Source organism: Zootoca vivipara, chromosome 4, assembly GCF_965207765.1.
Source record: "Zootoca vivipara chromosome 4, rZooViv2.hap1.1, whole genome shotgun sequence".
Taxonomy (NCBI): Eukaryota; Metazoa; Chordata; class Lepidosauria; order Squamata; family Lacertidae; genus Zootoca; species Zootoca vivipara.
The window spans coordinates 88,451,609-88,477,248 of NC_142587.1; the positions used below are offsets into that span (position 1 = coordinate 88,451,609).

The window sequence follows — 25,640 nt, forward strand, 5'->3', positions numbered from 1 at the left end:
TTCAGGGCGGGTGGGGGACGCAATGCAAACAGCAGCTTCAGGGGAGCAATGTTCATCAGAGCCCCAGCAGATTGGCAACCACCCAAATCACAGATTGGATTTTGGCAAACTTAAATAGAGTGATCCGTCTTGGAGGTGGGAGGAGGGTAAGCTAGGATTTTGGCTTTAGATTTCTTTTTTTTTCTAATTGTTGTCATATAATGGCAGTCAAGAAAACTCTATTTATAATAAAAAGCCATACTCTAGCTAACCACAATGTGCAAAATAGATCAGAGAAAGGCAAAGGACACATGAAGTTGCCTTATACTGAGTCAGACCATAACCAGCTCAGTATTGTCTACTCTAACTGGCAGCTGCTCTCCAGGGTTTCAGACTTCCTGCATTTTAAGAGATGCTGCAGCCTTTTTCTGAGACTGTGCCTCTATGCTGCAACTTTCAGGGTTTCCCATATCCGGTCCTAAACAGATTCCTAATCTGCAACAGGTCATCTGTTTCTCAGCTTAACCTACAGGGTTTATATGAAACCAACACACCTTTGAGGACTTTGGAGACAGGCTGGGATAGATAAATAAATGAAGTTTTTTTTGCTGATCTACTGTTTGCTCTCTCTCTATATTTGCTTTACGGTGCAGGGAAGGACAGACAGAATCCAAGGTGAGGGAGGAGAGGTAGGTCTGGGACCCTCTTGAATACTGGTGTTATATTTTAGTATCTGCTGCAGTTGGCTGGGTTTGTCAAAAGGGTGCATCTTAAATAAGAGTTCAATATATGGACATCTGGTATGCATTTAAAGGTTAAAAAGTTTTCATATTTAATTTCCGGGTTTCTTTTTCTTTTTTTTTAAAGATCTCATACACTCTGCAATACACAATATTCCAAATTCATGTTGAAATGAAATCCACAGTCGAAGTATATACAAAATCTCACCTTACAAACGCTTCTTTGCATAAAGGCAATTCTTTTCCCCCTTTCCCCCTTTTTAAAGCAGCAGCTGGTTATTTATTCTGGGATTGTCACTACATTTTAGACTTTTTTTTTTTTTACAGGCTCATCTGTGCCTGCTTTGCTTGAAAGCGGTGTACTTCTTGATGGTGTTCTCCGACTGCCTTTGCAGCTCTTCAAGGTGAGAGTTTAAAACCTGCTCAAAATCTCTCGCTCGCTTCTCTTCCTCTTGTAGGAACTTCTCTGTCACCGTTGCAGGGAACGGAGTCTCTGGGGAAGCCTGAGCAACACAAAGAATTGGCACAGTTAGGACGGGGTATAATTAGCCAGCTTTTCTTATTAGCTTTCACATTGACAATACTCCACTGGTGAAATGATCTCTTCTTCTTTTGCACATTCTGTTCCACAGAGTACTTAGCCCAGCCAGTGGTATTACATCCCGCTGGGATAAGTCTGTGTCTATATTGGGACGCTACTGCCCTCAAATTGGAAGAAGCAAATCTACAATAGCCATACTTGGACGGATCCCTTATTTAAGGTTCCTTACTACAAAAGTGCAGGAACACCAGTATTTTCACATTACTGTAACTCAGCCTCATTTCACATCTAAAATTTTAAGTCTTGATCTATGTAATTCTTATTCCAAAGAGGTATTTATCCAATCTCTGTGTTTGTCTTAAAAGCATATGCATCACCTTTTTTTTCATAAGCTAACTTAATGTGGCTTAAGAGCATAAAGGGTCATGTAACACATAGAAACATGCCCATTAAAAATAAACATATACCACAAAATAGTAGGCATGGAGGTACAGCACTAAAATAGCATAGCTAAGACATCAATCGACTAAAATCCTCCTGGAACAACTACGTTTGGGCTAGATCCCTAAAAGAATGATGTGCTTGGGACTGATCAGTTTTCCCAGGAGAGGGCGTTCCACAAAGTAGGCCACCGTCAAAAAAGGCAGCAGGTGTATGCTGAATCTCATTTGTCCAAGCAATCTGGAGCAAGGACTTAGATTTTGAAAGGCGTGTGTGGGGAGGAACATATCAAAAGAGCCAGCCCTTGGGGCAATGTAGGATTTTAAAGGTTAAAGCCAGCACACTGAATCAAACCTGGGAGGTTTCTGAACAGTTTTCAAGGGCAGATCCAGAGAGAGAGAGTGTGTGTGTGTGATTATGGCATGAACCAAAGTGGCGAGGTTGTAGCTTAGGCAGGAAGGGCTGTTGTAGCTAGCGTACCGCCCAAAGCTGAAAAAGAAAAAAGGCTACCTGTTATGTACTGCTGATTGGTTCACAGGAGCCACCCAATCCAGCTCCAGGTGGAAGTGAATCAGCAACCTGATTGGCCTGCAGGAGCAGCCAATCCGGCTCCAGGTGGAAGTGAATCAGCAACCGGATTGGCCTGCAGGAGCAGCCAATCAGGCTGCTGGCAGAAGTCAATGCGCAGCCTGATTGGCCCACAGGTGCAGCCCTGAAGTAGCCAATCACGCAAGACCCATTGTGTAAATAATGTATATAAGCAGACATTTTGGGGAAAGAGCCATTCTTCTCTTCCTCTCCTTTTGCTACTACAAGCTGAATAAAGAGCATGAAATTCACTCTCCGAGTATATTTCACTACCTCTCACCACTGATGCCAGCTGCACATGCAGCCACATCAAGGAGAAATCCCAAAGTTGTGAACCTGATATTTTAGGAGCAGTGAAATCGCATCCTAAAAAGGCAGGTCAGCTAACCCTGTAGGTTAACTTACTAGCACCGGGGGTTTGTCCTCTCTCTGCTGCTGCTGTCACCTCGTCTCTTCAAGAGTAGGGGAACAAGCAGCAGAATCCAAGCCTCTGGTTTGGCAACTTTAGCCCACCTACCCTCCACTCTCCCAGCAGTGTAGACCTGGCAGCCTAAACCACATGGCCAGCCCTTGAGGCCCAGTACAGCCCAGAAAGCCGATTTAAGCATTTTATTCAAAAGGAAGACGTGTAAATAGAAAGAGGGGAGAGAAATAGCAAGGGTGCGGCTCAAACTTGAAATAAAACATTATACAGTGGTACCTCAGGTTACAAACACCTCGGGTTACAAACACTTCAGGTTACAGGCTCTGCTAACCTGGAAGTGGTAGTACCTCGGGTTAAGAACTTTACCTCAGGATGAGAACGGAAATCGCATGGTGGCGGCAGCGGGAGGCCCCATTAGCTAAAGTGGTACCTCAGGTTAAGAACGGTTTCAGGTTAAGAACGGACCTCCGGAACGAATTAAGTTCGTAACCAGAGGTACCACTGTAGGTCTAACACTTCACTTGATCCAAACTAACATTGCCAAACACATGTTCAGAAATCAGTTGCAGGTTGGATGGGATCACGAGGGACAAGAACTGCCTCGAAAGAGTCACCTTCTAAATTGCCCCTGACCCAGGTGGGTCTTGATTGACACGTGGCCATGTCCTGCCAATCATCTCTCAGGTCAAGATGGTCAGCTTGACACCTTTTTTTTTATAGGCTGGTGGTGAGGAGACACCTCCTGGGAGCAGGAAAAGATGGCTGCCGAGGGCGTAATTTCCTGCCAGGTTTCTCTATCTCCTTGCTAGATAGAATTTAATTAGGCACTTGTGTATTTAAGAAAGGACCTGTCCTCTTGGCTAAAGCATAATGCAGGAGAAGAGACCAGACTTCCTCACAGGCTGCACACCTATCTCTGAGTCAGATCATCCATCCACCAACAGCATTTCCAGCTTGTCTGGATTAAGTTTCAATTTCTTCTGTCCCATCCAGTCTTTTACGGCTGACAGACAGCATTTAAGGGATTCATTACCTCCCGATGTTCAGAAGGAAATGATCGAGCTGGGTATCATTTATATACACAGCCAAATCTCTGAACACCTGCCAAGCAGCATGGGAAGAAAAGAGAAAAACTCCAGAGGCCGCAAGCCAAAGGAAAGAGCAGCGAATTCCTAGGGCTACCTTCTGGGTCCTACCTCACAGGACTGAGCAGAGCCGACTCGAGGTGGTGCTCCTAATAGCCACACCTGCCAAGGCACCCCAGAAATGCACCGCAGTTAATGGTGACTAAACAACACCGATTTTACTTTCTTGGGTTCCATGATCACTGCAGATGGTGACAGCAGTCGCGAAATTAAAAGACACCTGCTTCTTGGGAGAAAAACAATGACAAACCTAGACAGCAACTTAAAAAGCAGAGACATCACCTTGCCGACAAAGGTTCGTATAGTTAAAGCTATGGTTTTCCCCGTAGTGATGTATGGAAGTGAGAGCTGGACCATAAAGAAGGCTGATCGCCGAAGAATTGATGCTTTTGAATTTTGGTGCTGGAGGAGACTCTTGAGAGTCCCATGGACTGCAAGAAGATCAAACCTATCAATTCTGAAGGAAATCAGCCCTGAGTGCTCACTGGAAGGACAGATCCTGAAGCTGAGGCTCCAATACTTTGGCCACCTCATGAGAAGAGAAGACTCCCTGGAAAAGACCCCGATGCTGGGAAAGATGGAGGGCACAAGGAGAAGGGGACGATGGAGGATAAGATGGTTGGACAGTGTTCTCGAAGCTACGAACATGAGTTTGACCAAACTGTGTGAGGCAGTGGAAGACAGGAGTGCCTGGCGTGCTCTGGTCCATGGGGTCACAAAGAGTCGGACACGACTAAACAACAAAACACCACCGAGATGGCCAGGAGAATTAAACAGGATCACACTCCCTCTGTCCAGCACAAGTCATGGACAAGGGTAACCAAAACAATTGCAGTCCAAAACCAGAGAGGAAGAGTTCCTGAAAATTGGTTTTACCCAGAAACCCAGAACTAAGTTCCAAAACACACACACACACACACACTTTGCCAACAGGTAACAGTTCAAATCAGAGCGTTCCTATTATTATTTCCAATAAAAGCTACACTACACTTTATTTCAGTAACAAAGGAAGCCTTCTCTAAGGAAGTGTTCACCACTGAGCTGTTTTCACAAAGCGAGGGTCAAGTGGACACAGGACGCCCCGCACTTCTCCAAGAATCCTGTTCATACCTTGTGTGCTGTTTTAAAGGTTTCGAAGCTAAGTGCTTGTTCACACACACACACACACACACACTGTTTTTTCATTGCATGCCCTATTACAAGATTTTTCATAGCACTTGACCCCTCTTCCAACAAAATACTTTTGTTGAGAGTGATCCAGACTTCTGAGCAACTTGAAGGTGCTTTTATTCATAAGGCTGGACTCAACAAACTAGTTGCACGAGTGGGAGCCAGGCCAGTAAGTCCCACTAGTTCAATGGGGGTTTCCTCTCATCTCCTCTCCCCTGCCCACCCCCACAATTGGATCAGGGTTCAAATTCAAGTGGCATCAGCATTATGAAAGATGTGGTTTTTAAAACTGAACACCATCATCGTTATCATTCCAACAGTTTTGCACACAAAACTGTTTGTTTGTTTGTTTCAAATCAAATTTGGCAGAGCAAGGACGGAGTCAGAGTAGCCTAAGGGGCAATGCAAATCTAGTTTGTGACTAAAACTTCCCTTGCAAATTAAATCAATTGAAGCTTATATCCCTGAACCCACCACATGAATTCTACCTGCTTTTAATGCCCAGGTGCTTGTGGAAATAAAAGTCTTGTAAGGTTGGGGGCTGAGACGTGCCGGCAATTAGCACTGAGATGCGGGGGGGTAGTTCTGCGCTGGATTCAGCCTCAACGTCTGTGGCGTTTTCTGTACGCCAGAACTCCGAGGGTCAAGCAGCCCCCAAGGATCTGTAGCACAGATGGGCAAGATGGCTGAAGCCAATGTGCAATAGCAGCTGACCTTGCTTTATGCTGCAATGCCACCTGGGTGGGGTGCAGAGCTTATTTTCAGTCGGAGGACGCTGGAGAGCATCCTTTCAGGTGGGTGCCATTGCAGGCCGGCAAACCCCCTGCCCACTTCTTCCCTTTATATACTTCTGAGAAGCCCCAAACGAACATTTCAAGTCAAAACGGAAGTTGGTCATCGTGTGCGAGTCTACTCTACACTTTTTAAAAAGATCTCTGACTCTACCTAGCTCCTAGCTGCAATTTGTCAAGCTATAGGGCGGGGCCTCTTTCCAGCCAGGCCTCTACCTTTGCATGCATTTGCACAAGGGCCCTTCTGAGCTGCCCTAGCCACCTGCCTGAATCTAAGAGAATGAGCGATGCTTCTTTTGCACAAGCTGCCTGAGTCTGATTTATCCCCATCTCCACCCTGCTCCCTTCAGACTTTTCCTGAAGGTCCTCAGGAGAGACTTTTCGGAGGACCGTGAAGAATGGCGAGAAAGCTCAACAGCACAGCAACCTTCCATTCGCCAAAGTTGTGGATGCGACCCAGTGTTTCGCTTACAAAACAAGATCTAGAGATTCTTACCATCCAGATTTCATCTGAAACATAGATTTGGCTCAGTAACGTCTCAGACTTATTCTTTTCAGGGAGGCAGCTGCTGTAATGTGCTGAATACGCCTCTCGGGGTGATGGAGACCGGCCATCTGCAGTGGGTTCTCGAGTTCTGCTGACAATGTCGCCTTGGCCATGCCAGGCAGGAATCTGCGTCCTGTAGTGTCCAAAGTTTTCGTAAGCTGCAGGTTGCGGTGCCCATTCGCTTTCGTTCTGCGCAGGTCTAAGAGACGAATTAAAAGATTTACAAGCTTAAGGGGGCTGGTTTATTGCCATGAAATATTTGCTGAAATGAAACAGTCTTTTCCAAAATGTCCCATGGAACGTGGCTTTACAGAACTCAAGAGTGAGGTCTCTTTTTGGGCTGGAGGGCAGAAGAAACATTCAACTTTGAAATTTGGCTGGACTTTTGCCAAATTTGCAGTCCAATGTTTTCATTGCGTATGCAAGATGCTGACCATCCATTTGAGTGGAAATGCCATGGGAAGGCCAAAGTATTCACAGCCCATTTTAAATTGTACGAATGTATTAAGTCAGACCATTGGCCCATGGAATCTAGTACAGGCAAGGGGCCTGGGGCCCCTTTGTGCTGGCATGTCCCTTTGACAATCGCCAGGGCACCTTCCCTAACTCTTGGAGAGCCTTTTAACTGGGAGTTGAGCCTGAGGCCTTTCACATGTCCAATTCCCCAAGTTCTTCCATTTGAGCTAATAATCCACTACGCAGTGCCCACCCCTGTAACAAATAGCATGCTTAATTTGGCCCTAACTGTGTTTCTGAGCACCATTCAAAGTGTTGGTGCCAACCTTTAAAGTCCTAAACAGCCTCGGCCCTGTATACTTGAAGGAGCGTCTCCACCCACATCGTTCAGCCTGGACACTGAGGTCCAGCTCCAAGGGCCTTCTGGTGGTTCCCTCCCTGCAAGAAGGGAGGTTACAGGGAACCAGGCAGAGGGGCTTCTCAGTAGTGGCAACCACCCTGTGGAATGCCCTCCCATCAGATGTCAAGGAAATAAGCAACTATCTGACTTTTAGAAGACATCTGAAGGCAGCCCTGTTTAAGGAAGTTTTAAATGTTTGACATTTTACTGTGCTGTTGATTTTTTGTTGGAAGCTGCCCAGAGTGGCTGGGGAAACCCAGCCAGATGGGCAGGGTATATTATTATTATTATTATTATTATTATTATTATTATTATTATTTGGAGACACACTTTCTACTGTTTATTCTGAAGTAATTTCTAATCAGTTTCTGCTAGGTAAGTTGTAGGGATAAATCTGTCAGTTTCTGTTCTCTCTGCTTTTCATTTTTCCAATCTTAAAATCAGTTCTCCACATTCCTGCAGCAATTTGTGAATTTTTGAAGAGAAATCCTCAAGAAAATTCTTCAGTATTTTATCCTAATAAACATATTTTTGTCTTCAGTTTTGACTTGTGTACGCATTTTGAAGTCAATTTTTCCTAATGCTTTTTTTGCATGTCATTTTATTTATTCATTTTTAATGCACATTCCTCCCCCTACTTATGCACACACCCCAATGTAAACATTGGTTGGAGAGTTGCATTGTAAAATTCAGATAAGTGCAAATTTCGAAGGATGGCTGTGCTTCGGTTCTTACGCTGTTTAAGAACATGCACATTTGATTTGGCTTTAAATGTGAACCGAATTCAAATTCTCCCCCCTCCTTAGTGAGTGGTAGCCTTCAGTAATGCCTGCTGCAAATCTCACACTGAGGCTTTCTTGGAGATTACACACTTCTGATTCTATAAAAGCTACAAACTGAAGGAAACAATTGTGAAGTTACCAGCATTGACTTGATTTTAATTTTTTTGTTTTTTGCTTTCCACTGGGCAAATGTTACCAAGATGCATAAACATAAACAGCACAAAGACATTAGCATGGCATCTGGAAATTGCCAATTACCAACTCATTTCCCCCAAAAAACCTCACCACATGTTTTCTATTTTTACTATCTCAAAGATATCCTTTTACCCTTCATTCCTTGGCATAATTGCCATGGAAACAGAACAGCAAATTAAAATAGAAAAACATGGTTTATGTCCGCAATAATATAAAATATACCCTAGAGTCAAAATAAGCTAGCAACAATAGCTTGATTTGTCTGCTTCTGTTTGATGTTTGATAATATAACTGAGGCTTTTTGGGGGAAATATTGGTGCCTTTCCTGATTTACAAAACCAGAACCTAGATACTAGGATTTCTGGCATATGTTTAAAACTATGTATGAATGTTTATGTTATGGTACCACAATTTGTGGATAAACTATATGGACTTGACGTCCACATTATATCAATCCATATTCATATTTGCCTAGCGATCCCTGCTGTGGTTTTAACAATTAAGTCTGGATTGTGTGCTCTACGAACAACCCAGTTGTGGCACCTTATTCACATCACAGCATGCTCCCAAAGTCAACCACGGAAACTTTATTGTTGTTGTTTAGTCGTTTAGTCATGTCCGACTCTTCGTGACCCCATGGACCATAGCACGCCAGGCACTCCTGTCTTGCACTGCCTTCCGCAGTTTGGTCAAACTCATGTTCGTAGCTTCGAGAACACTGTCCAACCATCTCGTCCTCTGTCGTCCCCTTCTCTTAGTGCCCTCAATCTTTCCCAACATCAGGGTCTTTTCCAAGGATTCTTCTCTTCTCATGAGGTGGCCAAAGTATTGGAGCCTCAGCTTCACGATCTGTCCTTCCAGTGAGCACTCAGGGCTGATTTCCTTCAGAATGGATAGGTTTGATCTTCTTGCAGTCCATGGGACTCTCAAGAGTCTCCTCCAGCACCATAATTCAAAAGCATCAATTCTTCGGCGATCAGCCTTCTTTATGGTCCAGCTCTCACTTCCATACATCACTACTGGGAAAACCATAGCTTTAACTATACAGACCTTTGTAGGCAAGGTGATGTCTCTGCTTTATACAACTCACAATAGTCTATGGAATAACCAAGAGGTCAATAGCCCACACAGGAAATCCTTGCACACTCTGACAACCAGTTGTTGAGATTTTGCTACCCCCAGATCAGAGAATGGTGTTGCACGATCCAGGCAAAGAGATCTTAGCATGTACATTTCTGTCTACCAACCAGCCTGGCCCTATTTTGCAATGGAAAAAGAATTAGTAGCCCCTTGGGAGATGTTCAAGGTAGGGCAGTTTTGCTGCACCAATTCTGAGGGCCAGGTGCGGGTGGGTCATCCATGGGATGTTCAAGCAAAGGTAAAGGAATTCTGGTAAGATTTCAGCTGGGGTTCAGTTTGGATTTGGAAGACAAGTAACCACTTGAGTTGCTTGGCCAGTAGTAAGGGGAGCTGACAAGTCCCATCAATGGGCAAAGAGGGAGTTGTGCGAGAAAGGAATGAGGACTAGGAATTCAAGCAACTTTGGAAGGTGAGAAATCACTGGAGTTTGACAGCAGCAGAAGATCTGTAGGGTAGCAAGGCTCAGATGGATTATTTGGGGAAACTGCAAAGCCAATCTCTGAAGGCAGCCTGTTTAGGGAGGCTTTTAATTTTTAATAGATTATTTTATTTCATTTTTCTGTTGTAAGCTGCCCAGAATGGCTGGGGAAACCCAGCCAGATGGGTGGGGTATAAATAATATATTATTATTAAATTATTATTGTTGTTGTTGTTGTTGTTGTTGTTGTTGTTTAGTCGTGTCCGACTCTTCGTGACCCCATGGACCAGAGCACTCCAGGCACTCCTGTCTTCCACTGCCTACTGCAGTTTGGTCAAACTCATGTTCGTAGCTTCGAGAATACTGTCCAACCATCTTGTCCTCTGTCGTCCCCTTCTCCCAACATCAGGGTCTTTTCCAGGGAGTCTTCTCTTCTCATGAGGTGGCCAAAGTATTGGAGCCTCAGCTTCACGATCTGTCCTTCCAGTGAGCACTCAGGGCTGATTTCCTTCAGAAGGGATAGGTTTGATCTTCTTGCAGTCCATGGGACTCTCAAGAGTCTCCTCCAGCACCATAATTCAAAAGCATCAATTCTTCGGTCCAGCTCTCACTTCCATACATCACTACTGGGAAAACCATAGCTTTAACTATACGGACCTTTGTCGGCAAGGTGATGTCTCTGCTTTTTAAGATGCTGTCTAGGTTTGTCATTGCTTTTCTCCCAAGAAGCAGGCGTCTTTTAATTTTGTGACTGCGGTCACCATCTGCATGGAACCCAGGGTTTACAGGCCCTCAACTGAGCCCGTCTGATCTGGTGCATGAGGGCCTGTCCAATGAACACTCGTGTCTCACATGGGCCCAGTACTAATTCTCAGGCATTTCACATATTGACATGTTTCTACCTCCCAAAAGTGCAGTCAGGTTACTTTTTCTTTTTACTCCTTCCCCTGTGAAATTTTGGTTCTCTGCCTTTCTTGTTTTAATTTAAAAAAAAAATCAGTGCGATTTTTCCTAATATGAACATTTTTGCAAGCAGTTTTCCCTAGAATAATTCATTTTTATATGTTGCCTTTACAAATATATGCATTTTGATGCATACGTTCCCATAATATGCACAATTTTCTACATCTTATTTGGTTAGAGAACTACACTACAAAATTTAGGGAAAATGTGAATTTCAATGCACAGCTGTCTTTCAGTTTGCATATTGTTTTGGAAAGAGCAAATAGCTTTGCCGTAAAAGCCAAACTAGAATGAATTTCTCCTCAATCCCTACCTCTTCTTCCTACCATTAAAAATATTTCATCTTATCCAAACTTCATACCTTCCTCTTTCGCTTTAAGTAAGCAATTCAGGATTATTTTTAAACTGTGTGTGTCAGTATTTATGAAACATTTAAGGTAATTCAGTGGGCGACTGGCTAAAAACGAACGAGCCAGAGATATATTTACAAATTATTTCTTTCTATTGAACTCAGGATATTGTTATATATTGCACTGCTCTTTCATGCCGCATGTGAGTTTAATGTGATATTAATTTATTCAGTACCATCTGAAATGCTGCAGCTTTTCATGTCGACTCAATGGGGAGCACTAAAAATCACAAAAAACCATTGAAACACTTTTAATGAAACTTTAAAAAAACTGAAACTGGCAGGAGAGAAAGAGATGATAGATGGCAGGTGTAGTTCAAGATGCTTATTAAAATAATCTCCTGCTGAGCAGTTTACATCTCACACTGGTTTCTCTGGCCCTCGCTTAATTTTTTTTTATTAGACAGTATTAACATATTCTCTGTGACTTGTAAAATGAAAAGCAAGGGGGAGAATCAAGATATTACAAAAGGTTGTATCCAAAGTAGTGCTGAGAAGCAGGGCGGCAGGAGTTCTGTTGCATTAGGGGAAATCCTTGTGTTGATGGACCGTCCCATCCAAAACTTTATGTAGCTATGACACAAAAGGTTATGTCTATTGAATTAACAGAAGCATATTTCTAAGATTTGGAAGCACCTGACTTAGCACCAAAGACCTCTTCTGAAATATCGTACATAGTTTTGGGCTTGATAACCTTAGATATATGGCTCTGAGAGCAGATCCAGTATACAAGATGTGTTGGTGGAAAAATATATATATAGAAAAGAGAATTTCTGGATGCCAAGATCCAAGTTTGGGGCAACCCCAGCCGAGCTTAAAAAACCACAAGACATGCAGCAAAGCAAAGCGTAGAAATATAGGCTGTTAGACTTTTAAAATATGTGCCCTTCCAAGTGTGTTACAAAAGGTCCCCTTTAAAAGTTTCTTTCCAAAGTTTCAACCTTCTCCCAGCATAGGAGAAGACAACATGTTTGGCAAGTTAAAAATGGGCTTACAGTACTTAGAAATGCTTCAAAGGTCAGGTTCATGTGCTTCAGAAAAGTTGTGCAGACAGTAGAACTTAGCTTAGTTACAAAATGGTGTAAGTTTCTAGATCATTGGTATAGGAACTCAAGAGAGGCTGGTGAGAGTGAGGGAACAACCAGCTCAAACCTCTCCACACGCTGAGCATCTCAGGTAGACTCAATACAAAAGTAGGCTTGATGATAAGTGGCCTGGCAGGACAGCCTGCTCTATGGCATTAACCCTTTTATGCACTAACTAGACATGCTGGTTATATGAGGATGGCTATCCCACAACATGAGACTAAGGAGATCGTAAAATATCTGTTCTTTCTCATCTTGCAGTTCAATTTTAGAGAATCTGCAATAACGCATGCAATATTCTTTTTGAGGTAATCTCTTAAGAAATAGCCTTAATGAACTAAGAAAAGGCTTGAGCTTCAATAAGATTAACAAATCCCAGACAAAGTTGATCTCCTTCATCCCAGGCTGTGTGCGCGCCATACATTTGAAGAACGCAGCTTCCCCCAAAGAATCCCGACAGCTGTAACTTATCCTGCACAAAGCTACAATACCCAGCATCCTGAACAAACTGAACAGTTCCCAGGATTGTATGAGAAAAGTAATGTGCTTAGGAAGTGAGAGAGGCTGAAATCTGTCCCATTCTTGTTCATCACTGCAGCCGACGGTGGGAACACAACTCCCTGGGCAAATCAGAACAAAGAGAAAAAAAACTATAGAGGTAAGAAACTATAGAGGAGCAACTCTTCACACTTTATCAATAAGCCAAGACCTGCAACTGTGGTTCTAATGCCTGTAGTTTTGGGTAGATGCTCCCTGCTTCTGCCATATACAAATGGAAAATTAGTACAGTCGTACCTTGGAAGTCGAATGGAATCAGACTTCCGAAACAGTTCTGAAACCAAGGTGTGGCTTCCGATTGGCTGCAGGAAGCTTCTGCAGCCAATCGGAAGCCGCGTAAGCCACGTCGGACGTTTGGGTTCCAAAGAACGTTCACAAACCGGAGCAATCACTTCTGGGTTCGCGGCGTTTGGGACCCAAAATGTTTGACTCTCAGGTCTTTCGAGATCCAAGGTACGGCTGTATTGTGGAAGAGGAAGAAAAGGATTTTCCATTAAATGTTTTCAGAATCAGGAAACCTTCCATGCGAGCCTTGTGCCAAATTCAATTACCAGTTAGAAATTATTGCTTCACAGATAAAAATAAATAAATTCCCATGCCAGACTTCTGAGGTTTACAAGGGGCGAAGCTTGTTGTGTCACCTTTGTAGAATGCAGAGGTAAGGCAAATTGGTTATTATTTCGAAGAAATCCTAGCAAGATGCCTAAAAGCAAGAAATAGCAGGTGTTTTAAGACAATCAAATGCAATTTAATAGGAATAAAACACACACACCCACGTGTTTCATCAGGAGTTATCATAAAAGCTTCATAGCTCGGTTAATATAGATGCCATTTTCTCACTCATCTACAAGTCTATGGCTAGACCACAGCGGTGTGCTTCCATTATTAACTAGTTGCTGGGTAGATTACGTTTCCAATTCTGATGGAGCTGTGAAACTGATAATAGCGTGTAGGACAGTACTGATGCGATTGTCATGGAATTTACTCTGGGTGCTTCCAGTCTGTCACAGTTTCCGGGTGGGATTCAGTCACGCATTGGCAGGTTCAGGTTGTGCAATTGTAGATGGGATGCCTTGCATAGCCAAAAGATCAGTCCTTTTTTGTGATAAGGAAAGCGATGAGAAAATGCTCTGGAAAGGAGGAGATGCTTTGACGCAACATCATCTAGCCTCCGCCAACAAATCAGACCCGAGTTCTCATTAAACCAGCCAACATTGTCTAATCTCGCTGCAAATAAATCAGGATGAGTGCTTCATAAACAGGGCTAGAGCAATTCCCCTGTGAGGGGAAAAATAGGTAGTAATAACTGGGCTTTCTTAGTTTTGAGAAAAAGCAAGTAAGAGGGGAGGAGACATGACAGAGGCATAGTAAAATCATGCATCTTGGTAGAAAATGCTAGAACCTGGGGTCATCCAATGAAGCAAAAAGTTGGGAGGATCCAGTTGGACAGAAAAAGTTGGACAGAAAAAGAAGAAGCACGTCTTCCTACAGTAAATAAACTATGGCACTGGCTATCACAAGATGCAGTGATGACCACCAACTTGGATGGCTTGAAAATGAGATTAGGCAAATGCATGGAAGGCAAGGCTGTCTATGGCTATGGATCAAGATCGCCAGCCTCAGAGACAGTGCTGGCTTGGGAGAAAATGATGGAGTGTGCCACTGGGGGTGAAGTCAAACTGTTGGAAGGTTTCAGTGCCTGCTGTGGCTGGAGAGACCAATATGGGAGAGACATGTTTTGTTGCAGCTGGGGCAGCTGGAGGTATCCGGCTGTGCTGCTGCAGATGCACCATGGCCTGCCTTTTCTCTGCACTCCTCCCAGCAGCCATTCCACCTCCGGTCACTGCTACGGATGCTGTCTCCAGGCACCGCGGTCATCTGCATAAGGATTCCCACGGTTGATGTCGCCAGCCTTCAGGTCACATTTGCAGACATCTTGGAAACACCAGAACTGGTCTGGTACTTGAAGCCAGCTCCCCGTCCTTGGGGATCCTGCCATCTTCCATTCTGTGGACACGACCAAACCAGCGTAGACGTCGTTGAGTCAGGAGTGTGAACATGCTGGGAATGTGGGCTTGGAAGAGCACATATTTGTTTGAGACTCTGCCTTGCCATGTGATGCCCAAAATCTTCCTGATGCAGCGCACGCGGAAGGCATTGAGGTGCCACTCCTGGCGGTTGTAAGCTGCTCACGACTCACTACAATAAAGCAGCATGCTTGGCATGCAAGCTTGGTAGACCTTCATCTTGATACTGGACGTCAGAGACGGTATGTTTCTGTTTTAACGGCTGACGGGGCAATTGTATTTGTATTCAGTTTAACAGCTGGGAGGGCAATTGTGCTCGATCACTGTGAGACCAGAATGATGGTCTAGAGGTGGGTCCTTGTTCTGATCCGGCTGGGCTCTTCTTGTGTTTTTTATGTCACCCTTTTCCTGCTTTGAAAGGAACCCATTAACGGAGAGCCGCTTAAGAGGGGCCAAGGCCCCTGTTTCTCCTTGGCAGAGGTCTAGAGTTGAGCAATCCCATCAAAGATGCATTTTTCTTTCAGGTCATGTAACCCATTACGATCACATTATAATTGTCCCCCAACTGTTATGGAATGTCCTGCTCCCTTGCTTAACGTATGAAGGATAGCAGTGTGCTCGGCTTCACTGGCTTGCTCCCTGCTATAACGGATATAATTGCAAATGCGCTGCCAGACAGAGCCTCCCAATAAACTACAGTGTCCTGAAGTGTCATTAGAGAAGAGCAAATGGGGTCAAGCTCCCTTTCAATACGCTGCCATCCCCAAAGCAGCGGGGATGAGGGAGGGGTAAACCATGAGGCTCTCAGGCAGTCATTATAATACCTCACTGTAGCAGGCATTCTACAGATTGCAGGGGGAGTGAGTTGTCCCATCCCTTGATGAAATAATTGTTTCCCATCTCTCTGTTTCCATTTCCAAAGAAGAACTGCAGGGAAGAGGCCTCTAGCCGTCTCATGCACGAAACGGCAGGGCACAAAAATATTTTTGCATGTTGAAATCTTTTATTAAAGTTTTTCATGATATGAGAATAGAGAATAAGCAGGAAGAAGAAAGGAAATGGAGAAGAAAAAGGGAAGGGGAAAGGGGGAAAGAACAATAAGGAAAAATAAAAAGGACTTCTGATTTTCCATCCTATATAATAAAGTCCCTGTGTCTCTGCGTCCAGTCCCTGTGTCCCTGGGTTTGCAATACTGCGCATGTGCCCCACGGACACAGGGATTGGATGCAGAGACTGGACACACACACACGCTCCCCCCCAAACCCCTCTGCCTACCGTTTCCCTACCGGGACAGTAGCAGAAACCTGAGGTGAAGGTGGAAGATGGGTCCGTGTGGCGGCAGCCTCCAGCAGCAGCGCCACCCCCGCCTGCCTTAGAGACCCGCAAGCAAGCGAGGGAGGAGGAGCAGGAGGCGACTGCTGAGGAGGTGCCAGCCCGGACAAGCCCCATGCGGAGGAGTCGGTGTGGAGGGGGCAGCTGCGGCTGCTGAGAGAGGCTGAGAGCCCAGAACACTCTCATGCGGCGCCGGAGGCTGTGCTAGTGGGCTGCTCCCAGTGCCAGCCTCCATGGGCGCCTAGAGGATCCCCGCCCCCTCCCGCCGCCCCCGCCCCGGCTTTGGCCCCACGACAGCCATGTGCGCCCCCGGAGCCACCTTCGTCACCAGCCTCCAGCCTTCTGGCGAAGGAAGGAGGCAGCGGTGGTGGTAACAGCAGCAGCGGGAGCAGCCCGGCCCGAGCGTGCCTCACCATCCCTAGCCTCTGCCTGTCCTGAGCTCCTCACCCTCAGGGGGCCGGGCTCGCTCAGGTAGGCCCGGCCGGGAAGATCTCCTCGCCACCTACCACCTGCGCCTTTGCCCAGCTAGGCCCCCGAGAGGCCTTGGAAGGGAGACCCCCCTGGGAGGGGGCAGGCAGGTCTACTCGGGAGGAAGAAGGCTGCCTCCCCTTCTCCTCCCAGACGCAGGCCCGCAGCGGCAGGAAGACGCCCGGCAATGCGCACACACGTTGGGGGGCGGGCGAGGTAGGCTGCAGCCCCGCCACTCCTCTCACATATGTTCTAGCGCCTGTTTACTTAACGGGCTGAATGACACTGGTTTCATAAGAAAAAGGGTATTTAAGACATTCAGTCCACGATGACATCCATCTTCTCTGCTTTCTGCTAAGCAATATTTCCTTTAAATCAAAGTGTCTCAAAACCACTCATTTCCTTTTCCCATGAAAAGTCCAAGAGGACTTTCCAAATTATTACTACTAATAAGTAAATGTCAACTGTGCTTCTTCTTTAATATCAACTTGACCTCGGGTAATTCCCACCACCATGCCTCCATACAGAGTGGCAACAGCAAACTCTTCCGCCTGTGTCCGTGTTAAAGTCTCTGCACTGTGATCGCATATTGAAACAACACTCTGTAATTGCAGAGCACAAAAATCTTCAGTATAAAACCCTGTTAAGAACTGTGTGGCAAGGAATGTTGAGACACTGACATTTCTTTCCATTTCCCACAAATTCTCCAAGTGTGGTCAGGTGACACACACGCCAAGTCTGCCTCCAGTATCCCACCTCCTTGAAGTCCCAGACAATCCTTGTGCTTAGCAAGGCTTAGCACCTTCCCACATTCCTCAGTTTTACAGGTGCCAAAGTGTCTCAGATGCTAGGATCCAGGCTTGCTGGTGCTGATGCTAAATCCCTGCTGGAGGCATATGATTTAGCTGTTATTGGAAAGAGAGCGTTGACCAGGTTGACCATTTGGCCAGCAAAGCACCTCTTACGTCAATCACAGAGCAATTCCCCTCCACTCGCCATGAAGATGTCAGAGAAGAAAAAAAGAATAGCTACGGAGAGAGAAAAGTGCAGTTATTTGTGTACAGTCGTGCACCTACCTCTCTTCTTTCTCTTCCACTTTTACTGCCGTCTGCTTGGCACAATTTCTTCCCAAGTACATAATGGGGTTCACTCGCAGCGGCATTTCTTTGCCCTTTGACAATTTTGCAAGGTCATTGCGTGACGCACCCCTCTCGTGCTCCAGCTTATCAATGGAATCGGAATAGGCCGTGTGTTCTTTCTTGGACAAATCTATCATCTGTTGAAGGAATTGTTTTGTTTTTTGTTTCTTTTTTGTTTTAAAAAAGATCAGTTTGTTTACAACTTCATCATGATTGAATTCACGCAATTCAACAAAGAAACAGGCACGGGGCAATATTTTCACTGCTTATTTACCATATGTAATAATACAGCATTTATTGTAAATGATAACCCTCATAGAACTGCCTCCAGAAACAGCAAACAAGACAAATGGGTAGAAAGGATAATAGCCTATGTAACACAAAAAAGCACCATATTACAATTGCTCAATGGACCCTGCAAACTGCGTTTTCATTTTCTTTTTTAAAAATCACTCAACACATTTGAACTGCTTGCCTCAGAAGTCTTAAAGAGGCGCAGGAGACATCCTTAGCTGTCAGAGTTGTAAATATTTTCATTATAATGCTCCCTCAAGTTATGCTTCCAGAAAGGGAGAATTGTAGAAAAATGCTGAAGTTGTAACTACACCATTCCTTCAAAATATTTATGTATAAAACTGCAATATTCTCGTGTCAATGAGAAAAATTGCCTTAAAAGTGCTGACTAAAAAAACATAACCAATGCCATGTTAAATATTTTGGAGGCGGTTTATTAAGGAAACAGGAGACATGATCCCACTGATTAAAACAGCGCAAACTCTCACGCACAAACTTCCCTCTTCCATTGAAAAGCAATGGGACTTTTACAAAATGTTTAAATTGCTTAGCTTCTACAAAGTTAAATCATAGATTTGCAGGGACACTAAGCAATAGAAGGGGAGATGGTTTTTCATAGGATGGGATATAAAATATGCAAGGGGGACACACACACATATTTATTTTGTAATGCAATGAACTCTTCACACCTCAGTGGGAGTTAAAAGAGAGAGAAAGCTCAAATTCTGCCCTCACACACTCCATTATCATTCAACTGCAGGGAAATGCTGGATCTGAACTTCAAGCACTTCGTATAAACGGCCTAATTCACCATACATTTAAACTGGAATACTTGACTATAAGCTGATTTACAGCACAATCCTAAGGGTGTTTATTCAGAAGTCGGAGTTTGATGGAACTCGCTCTCTAGAGTTTAGAAAGTATGTTTAGGATTACAGCCTCCCTCCCATTACCTGAAGTCTCTCTCGTGATAGGCTTGTTGGTTTTTGCATTCCTTAACAAAAGCAGCTCTTCAGATAAAACATCTTTGCAGGTTTATCTGATCACTGGGGCTTTTATCGAATGGCAGTTAAGAAAAGGAGACATGAATGCCAGCGGGCTCTCCAAAGCGATATTACTGGCGGTTAAGGACAAATATAGTATTTTGAGTCTGCATTTCTTTTCCAGGTTGAAAAGCACTTGATGGTGGAGACAGGGGATTATTCCCATGTTTTCCCCTTGATTTATCAGAGAGGTACCGGTAGAAGCTGTGGCCCTCCATATATTGCTGGACTCCATTTCCCATCAGCCACATCCAAGATATCATGGAGTGTCTTTTACCAGCTGAAGTCGATACCCCTATGTTCCTATGTGGATAGGGATAACTTGGGCTTAGCTGTTTGTCTTGTTCCACTGTTTTTTATCGAATAATGGCTCTTTCATGCTGGATTGTTTTTTTAACATTTTACTGTAAGTTGTCTAGAGCAGGGTTCAGCAAGGGTTTATCTTGCCTGGGCCGAATTGGTCCTGCGGAGATCCCTCCGTGGGCCAGATTGCGCGCGCCCCCGCGATTTTCGGTGCAATTATAGGATTCTATTTGCAAAGGGGGTTGGGAAGTTTATCAGACGTTTCACAAACTTTAAATGGAGGCCTTGAACGGCTCAGATTTGTTAATTAAACACACCACGTCGGAGTGCAGCATTCCAACAAACTAAATTCTTGTTTCAAGATCAAGAAGCTTAGTGTTTTCCAAAAAGACAAGGAGTAATCAGCATAAAAACTATCAAGTGTAAAAGATTCACGTAATATCCTCAAGCTTAGACACTGTGCGAGTGATTTCCTGCGGGTGGAATGGAAAATAAAAGCAAGTTTTGATAGACATTCTGCTTGTTACTTCCCAAAGCGGCCGCCCATATTATAAATATAAACAACTTATGTGATTTAACCGTTGCTTGGTGTGCTACATGCCCTTGATTTCCCCATCCTCTCTTTGTAAGCTGATTCACGTACGCTACGCTCAGACACAAACACTTCAGCATGGTGTGGTCTTACGCTACAGGGCACATGATTTTATGTTATTCACACATGTGATCCTGCAGGGTGGGATCACACTATGCTGAAATAATTCTTGACATATGGTTAGGAAGGCAAATATGTGTTAAAAGTACCACTTCAGAGCACAGGTGGGGAACCCCACATTTAAATGTTAACACATATATCTATATGCCTCCATGCACACTGCCCAGGCTTGCGCTCAGGGAAGGTCAATTTGATGCTGCTAACCCAGAGATTTGACTTCAAGCATGTAACCGCGACTCCCCTTGCAATTTCCAGTGGTGCAGAAAGAACCACAGTGTTGTTAATTGCTTATTAGCACAATTTAAACTGCAAGGTCTACAGGTGTCCTCATGGGCATAGCCAAGGGGCTAGATCCACAAATGTTTTTGAAAAGCATTGAAAGTACTCAATTATCTGAGGTTCTCCCCTAGCCCCCAGCAGAAGCCTGACCCCCACAATGTCCTATTCACGGAGTACTGTACTTTAAACCGTGATTTTCCAAAGCTCGACAACTTGGATTTCCTTAAAAAATCTCAACAACTTTGGCTGCCCCCAATAACAAAAATCCTGATATCAACAAGAATTTCAGAAAAGTAATGCAGATCAGCAAATACTGTTAAGAAACTGCAGGTTATAGGGAAGAGACATGAGCAGGAACATTGGAAAAAAATCCGTGTGTATGCTAGGAGTATAAACCCTGATTGCTTGGTTCTGTATGATAAGTGTAAGATTAGTTTTATATCAAATTGTCTTATTTTCTGCTGTAGTCTTGTTCCCCCTCTCCCTGCCCATATTCTACGAGGCAGTCGCTTCCTTAAACGTCAATAGGTGCTAATCTCCGTAAGAACCAAATGACCTGCGCTGCTTTTTATTCTGTTTGCATACCTGTTGTTTCCCTAACATTTTCTCTTTTATCTCTAACTCCGTTTGTAACTGCCTTTCCAGTAGAGCAGCTTTCTCCATGATAGTTGCTATAGTGATCTCCTTCTGATGAAGCTCTTCTGTCAGGTCAGAGATTTCCGTCCTCATTCTTTCCACCTCAGAGCGATGGGACTGTTCTTCCTGATAAAGGCGGTCCCTTATCTGTACCAAATAGGGAAGAATTGAGAGCTGGTACTGCAGATAGCATCGTTTTTTTCACATACCACCAACTTTTGGGGTTCTCCGTTTCCAACACGGCGGCCCTGCCAGCCATGTTAGCGATAGCGCAGAGATTTAGAAAGGATTATGAATCAGACCAGCTTCTCTGTGTTTCAGTTTAAAGTTCACACTTTCCACCTCTCCTCTTGTTTAAACGCCACATGCCGAGAATCACAGGAGCCAACTCTGAGTGGCCGAAGCCCCCACAATAAAATATTTGAGGAGGCCGGGCCCCCACAAAGTTGATTGGCATTCCCATTCAAATGGTGTGTGTATACTGTGTCATGTGATCAATTTTGCGGGGTGGGGCTTACCTGGGCCCCCACGATATTTTATTCAAGGGAAAGAAAATTTACCCACCAATGTTAATATGCCCGGCAGTCCAACCTCTGATATTTTATAACAGTGGCGGGGAGCCTTTTTCAGACCAAGGGCCACATTTCCTTCTCTACAACCTTCTTGGGGCCACATGGCAGTGGGGCGTGGCCAGAGGCAAAAGTGGGTGGAGCAACAGATGCAGTCAAGTTGTATCACTGTTTGTAGCCAATGGCCATTACGACATAAACATAAAACGCAAATGCAAGTTAAATTATCCAGGGCAGCAAACTTTTATTTGACAGAATGCCTGGCTTTAATAATTATTTTAACTGTGTTGTGCATTTTGTTTTCATAGAACCATAGAGCTTTAGAGTTGGAAGGGACCACGAAGACCATCTAGTCCAACCCCTTGCAATGCAGGAATCTATTGCTCAATGTGGGGCTCGAACTCACGACCCTGAGATTAAGAGTCTCATGCTGTACTGACTTGAGCTATCCCAGTTATGTACCCTCTTTGTTCGTTCTCTAATGGTTTCAGCACACAAATAAATATTCGTTAAAAAAACGCAAATGTGTGAAACACAGAAAATGCGATGAACGTAAGTTTTTGCCTTTGTACAATAGGCTAGTTTATAGCACATTCCTCTTTGCCACCCAGGTGAGCAAGAGGCATTTTCAGAGGTCAAAGACACATCCCAGCCAGCCAAAAACACTCAGAATTTGAAGCGGGAGATTTCCGAGAGGCATGGAGCTTCCCAGTTTGCCCCCTCCCTGACACTGTTTTAAAACAACAACAACAGGGTAAAAGTGGTTGGTGGGCTATCAAGCTGCATATATTGCTTTGTTGGTCCTTCACTTCACTGTGATCACCACACAGCAAATGGGATTTGCTCTGTTCTGTTCAGTTCTGAGCAGAATTGCAAAATGCCATTTTTGGATTTCGCAAAAACAGAAGGATATCTGCAGGGCTGTCTTAAGTCTATACAGCGCCATGGTTCAAATATCCCTCTGGCACCCCCCCCCCCCATTTCCCAGAGATGCTGACCTTTGTGCTGCGTGAAGAAGGGCCTTTCCCACTTATCTCTGTCTTGAATCTCCCAATATTCAGCATCGCGGGATGTCTGCGAGTTCGAGTGTTAGGTGAGAGAGGGAGGAAAACACTTTCCTCTACCACTTTCTCCATGATTGCCATGATCGTGTCACTTTTCCCGCGCCTTTTCCCCAAACCAAAAGAGTCCCAAACCTTTCCTCGCAGTGAAGTGGCTCCTCTGGCCCCTTTCCTCCCACCCACTACTATAATTACAGCAATTTCTCACCGCCGGCGCAGTGGGTGCCTGCACTCTGCACCCCCTCAAGAGGCATGTGCCCCTCGTCCGAAGAGGTTCCGGGGCCGAAGGCAGCAGGCACACGCTCCTTCCCCCACCATCATTCCTCCTCCTCCGATGCCGCGTGTGGTACCTGCGGGGGCGGAGCGGCCTCACAGAGCAGGCAGCCGCGGACCCCTTTGCACCTGCAGCTGCCCCCAGGCTTGCCTTCCGCTCCCCGTCCTCCGGAGGCGGAACCAGCAGCATCGGCGGCCGCCACCACTTCCTCCATCCCAACCCCGGCAGCAGCGCCCCCTGGTGGCCAGGCGCCCTGGCGCATTGCGCCACCCAGCCCAGGCCTAGAGACGGCCCTGGATATCTGCATCAGCAAACAAATGCTCAGAGTATGCAGGGCCGTCTCAAGCAGGTCGGACGCCCTGGCGCCGTGGTGCGGAGATCGCTCCAGCGCCCCCGCCCTGGTGGGCGGGCGCAGCACACAGCACAGCTTCGCCGCGAGGCGCCTCCCTGGTGCCTCATGCCACCCAGCCTACCCCCCCTTTTTTTAAAAAATACATTTTATTCCAGTTTTCCAAATTCAACAAATTAACAAAACCAATCTTTTATACAAAATCTTATATTCACATCTTTTACCTTGCTCCGCCGAGCTATGACTTCCCCCCCTCCCTTCATGCGGGTTTCTTGTTAATTCCCTTTTTTGCAGTTCCTTTTTTGACATATTGGTCAATTCGTAAGGTTTATTTTAATCCTGCGAGAGTTTTTAATGATCTACAGTTTTTCTCCATATAGTCCACATATTTACTCCAGTCCTTTTGAAACCTTGTCTCCCCCTGGTCACGAATCTTGCATGTCAATCTAGCAAGTTCAGCATAGTCCATCATTTTTGTCTGCCACTCCACAATTGTAGGTAATTCCTGTAATTTCCATTTTTGGGCTAACAAAGTCCTAGCCGCGGTTGTTGCATACATAAACAGTGTTTGATCTTCTTTTCTAATCTCTCCTCCCATTATTCCTAACAAAAATGCTTCTGGTTTTTTTGGAAAAGTATATCTAAACATCCTTTTCAATTCGTTATATAAACTTTCCCAAAATCTTTTAACTTTTTCGCATGTCCACCACATATGATAAAATTCACCATCTTTCTCTTTACATTTCCAGCAACTTTTGTCACTCATTCTATACGCCACCCAGCCTACCCCTAGAGCCGGCCCTGAGAGTATGTTCCCTTAATGCTGTTGATGTCACAAAGTGTAATGTTACGCTGTTTGGACATGATGTCAACCAATTCGTACCCTGGAGAGTGAGAATCAGGCAAGCAGTTGTATGTAGATTTACGGAGAAACCTCAGACACAGGGACATCCTTAAGCTTGCAGTTCAAGGTATTCTCTTATCCCAGCAGTGAAGAGAGTGGGAAGGAGTTTGGAATAGCAAGCCCAGAAGCCCAAGGCCTACTCCCAAATTCTCTCCGAGGAGAATCCAGAGAGGCAAAGGGATTTTCCAAAAGGGCTAAATGGTAAGAAACTACTTATATCAGCTTTAAAAAGCAGGTTGCACGTAGTAACCGCAGTCTACTGTTCCGCCTCTAAGCAAGGAAAGTCAACAGTTAAAGTACCAGGTACTATCAGAAATAACTTTTAGCAACTCACTAAAGAGAAAACATGATAAAAAAATAAAGGCAATGCTGACATAGTGTTACCAAAAAAAAGCCCCACTCTCAGAGAAAATAAGCTTGCCACTTGTGTTATTTAATAGGTTGTTCTATGCTATTAGCTTTGAAGGTCACATTTCCTGTACGGCTTCACTCTCCCCCGAGAGTATAAAGAAGCTTGTGGGTTTTCATAAGTTTTCTGCCAATAATAAATAGCGAGATGCCAATAAATCCTCCTGTTTCTTAGAACAATACAACCCTTCTGGATGCCAATATAAAAAGGGCCAATCAAGCAACGTTCAGTTCCTTATGATTTGCCATTGATTTTCATTGGACTCTTACATGCAGCTTGCCCCTTTGGCAATATTAAGGGCTACTGGGCACATGCTACATACATGCTGAAGATGCGTTCCAAAGTCGCCAAGAACCAAGGATCTCTCTCGCCTTAAAAACTGATGGCTTTAGGAGGCGGGTGTAACTGATATCAACGCTCTTAAATGCTGGAATATTTAAAAGCCCCCCCCCCAAGTTCCCCATGCAGCTTCTGCCCACCTGTGCCCTCCAGATGTTTTGGATTACAACTCCATGTAATCCACATGGGCAGAGACCAACAGGCCTGGTCGGCATTGACAGCGTGACCTCGAACAGGCTGCAAAATTATCTGCAGCATGTAAGGCAAGTGAATGGATAGCTCAGTCGGTGCTGATGACACCAAGGTTGCAGGTTCAACCCCCATATAGGACAACTGCATATTCCTGCATTAAAAGGTGACCCTCAGGACCCCTTCCAGCTCTACAATTTTATAATTCTCTAAGAAGAGGTAGTTTGAGAACCACCAATTCAGTCTGCATCTACACTTTCCATTTACTGTACTGTAGAATGGCCAAACTTTGGCCACTTCCCTTTTTTGCATCTGTGTGATGTTCTGATCAAGACATACGGTACCCTTGCCCATATTTTACTGTTTAGCTTCCTTCCTTTTTCAGAGCTTGGACAATCCAACTTCCTTGCTTTTTTAAAATAAAAAAACACACAAAGCGACAGCTATGCAGTTGCCCCAAGTGCAGAATGCTCGCTGTGCAGCTGTTCGATAGCTTTTCTGGCAGATCATTGCCTGCTGAAGCCAATTCCATCTCTCACCT

The 25,640-nt window shown here is 44.8% G+C and overlaps 1 protein-coding gene across 1 annotated transcript in view; it reads right to left on the reverse strand.

Annotated features, from left to right (window-relative positions):
• Nucleotides 1-786: 786 nt before the first annotated feature.
• Nucleotides 787-25,640, reverse strand: part of DEUP1 (deuterosome assembly protein 1) — a 65,228-nt gene continuing 40,374 nt past the window's right edge. Inside the window, exons 10-13 of the mRNA XM_060273882.2 lie at nucleotides 20,955-21,152; nucleotides 17,676-17,875; nucleotides 6,316-6,565; nucleotides 787-1,222 (exon numbers count right to left, since the gene is read on the reverse strand). Of these exons, the coding sequence (XP_060129865.2) occupies nucleotides 1,049-1,222; nucleotides 6,316-6,565; nucleotides 17,676-17,875; nucleotides 20,955-21,152 (822 nt within the window). The 3' untranslated portion in view covers nucleotides 787-1,048. The remainder of the gene's footprint in view (nucleotides 1,223-6,315; nucleotides 6,566-17,675; nucleotides 17,876-20,954; nucleotides 21,153-25,640) is intronic.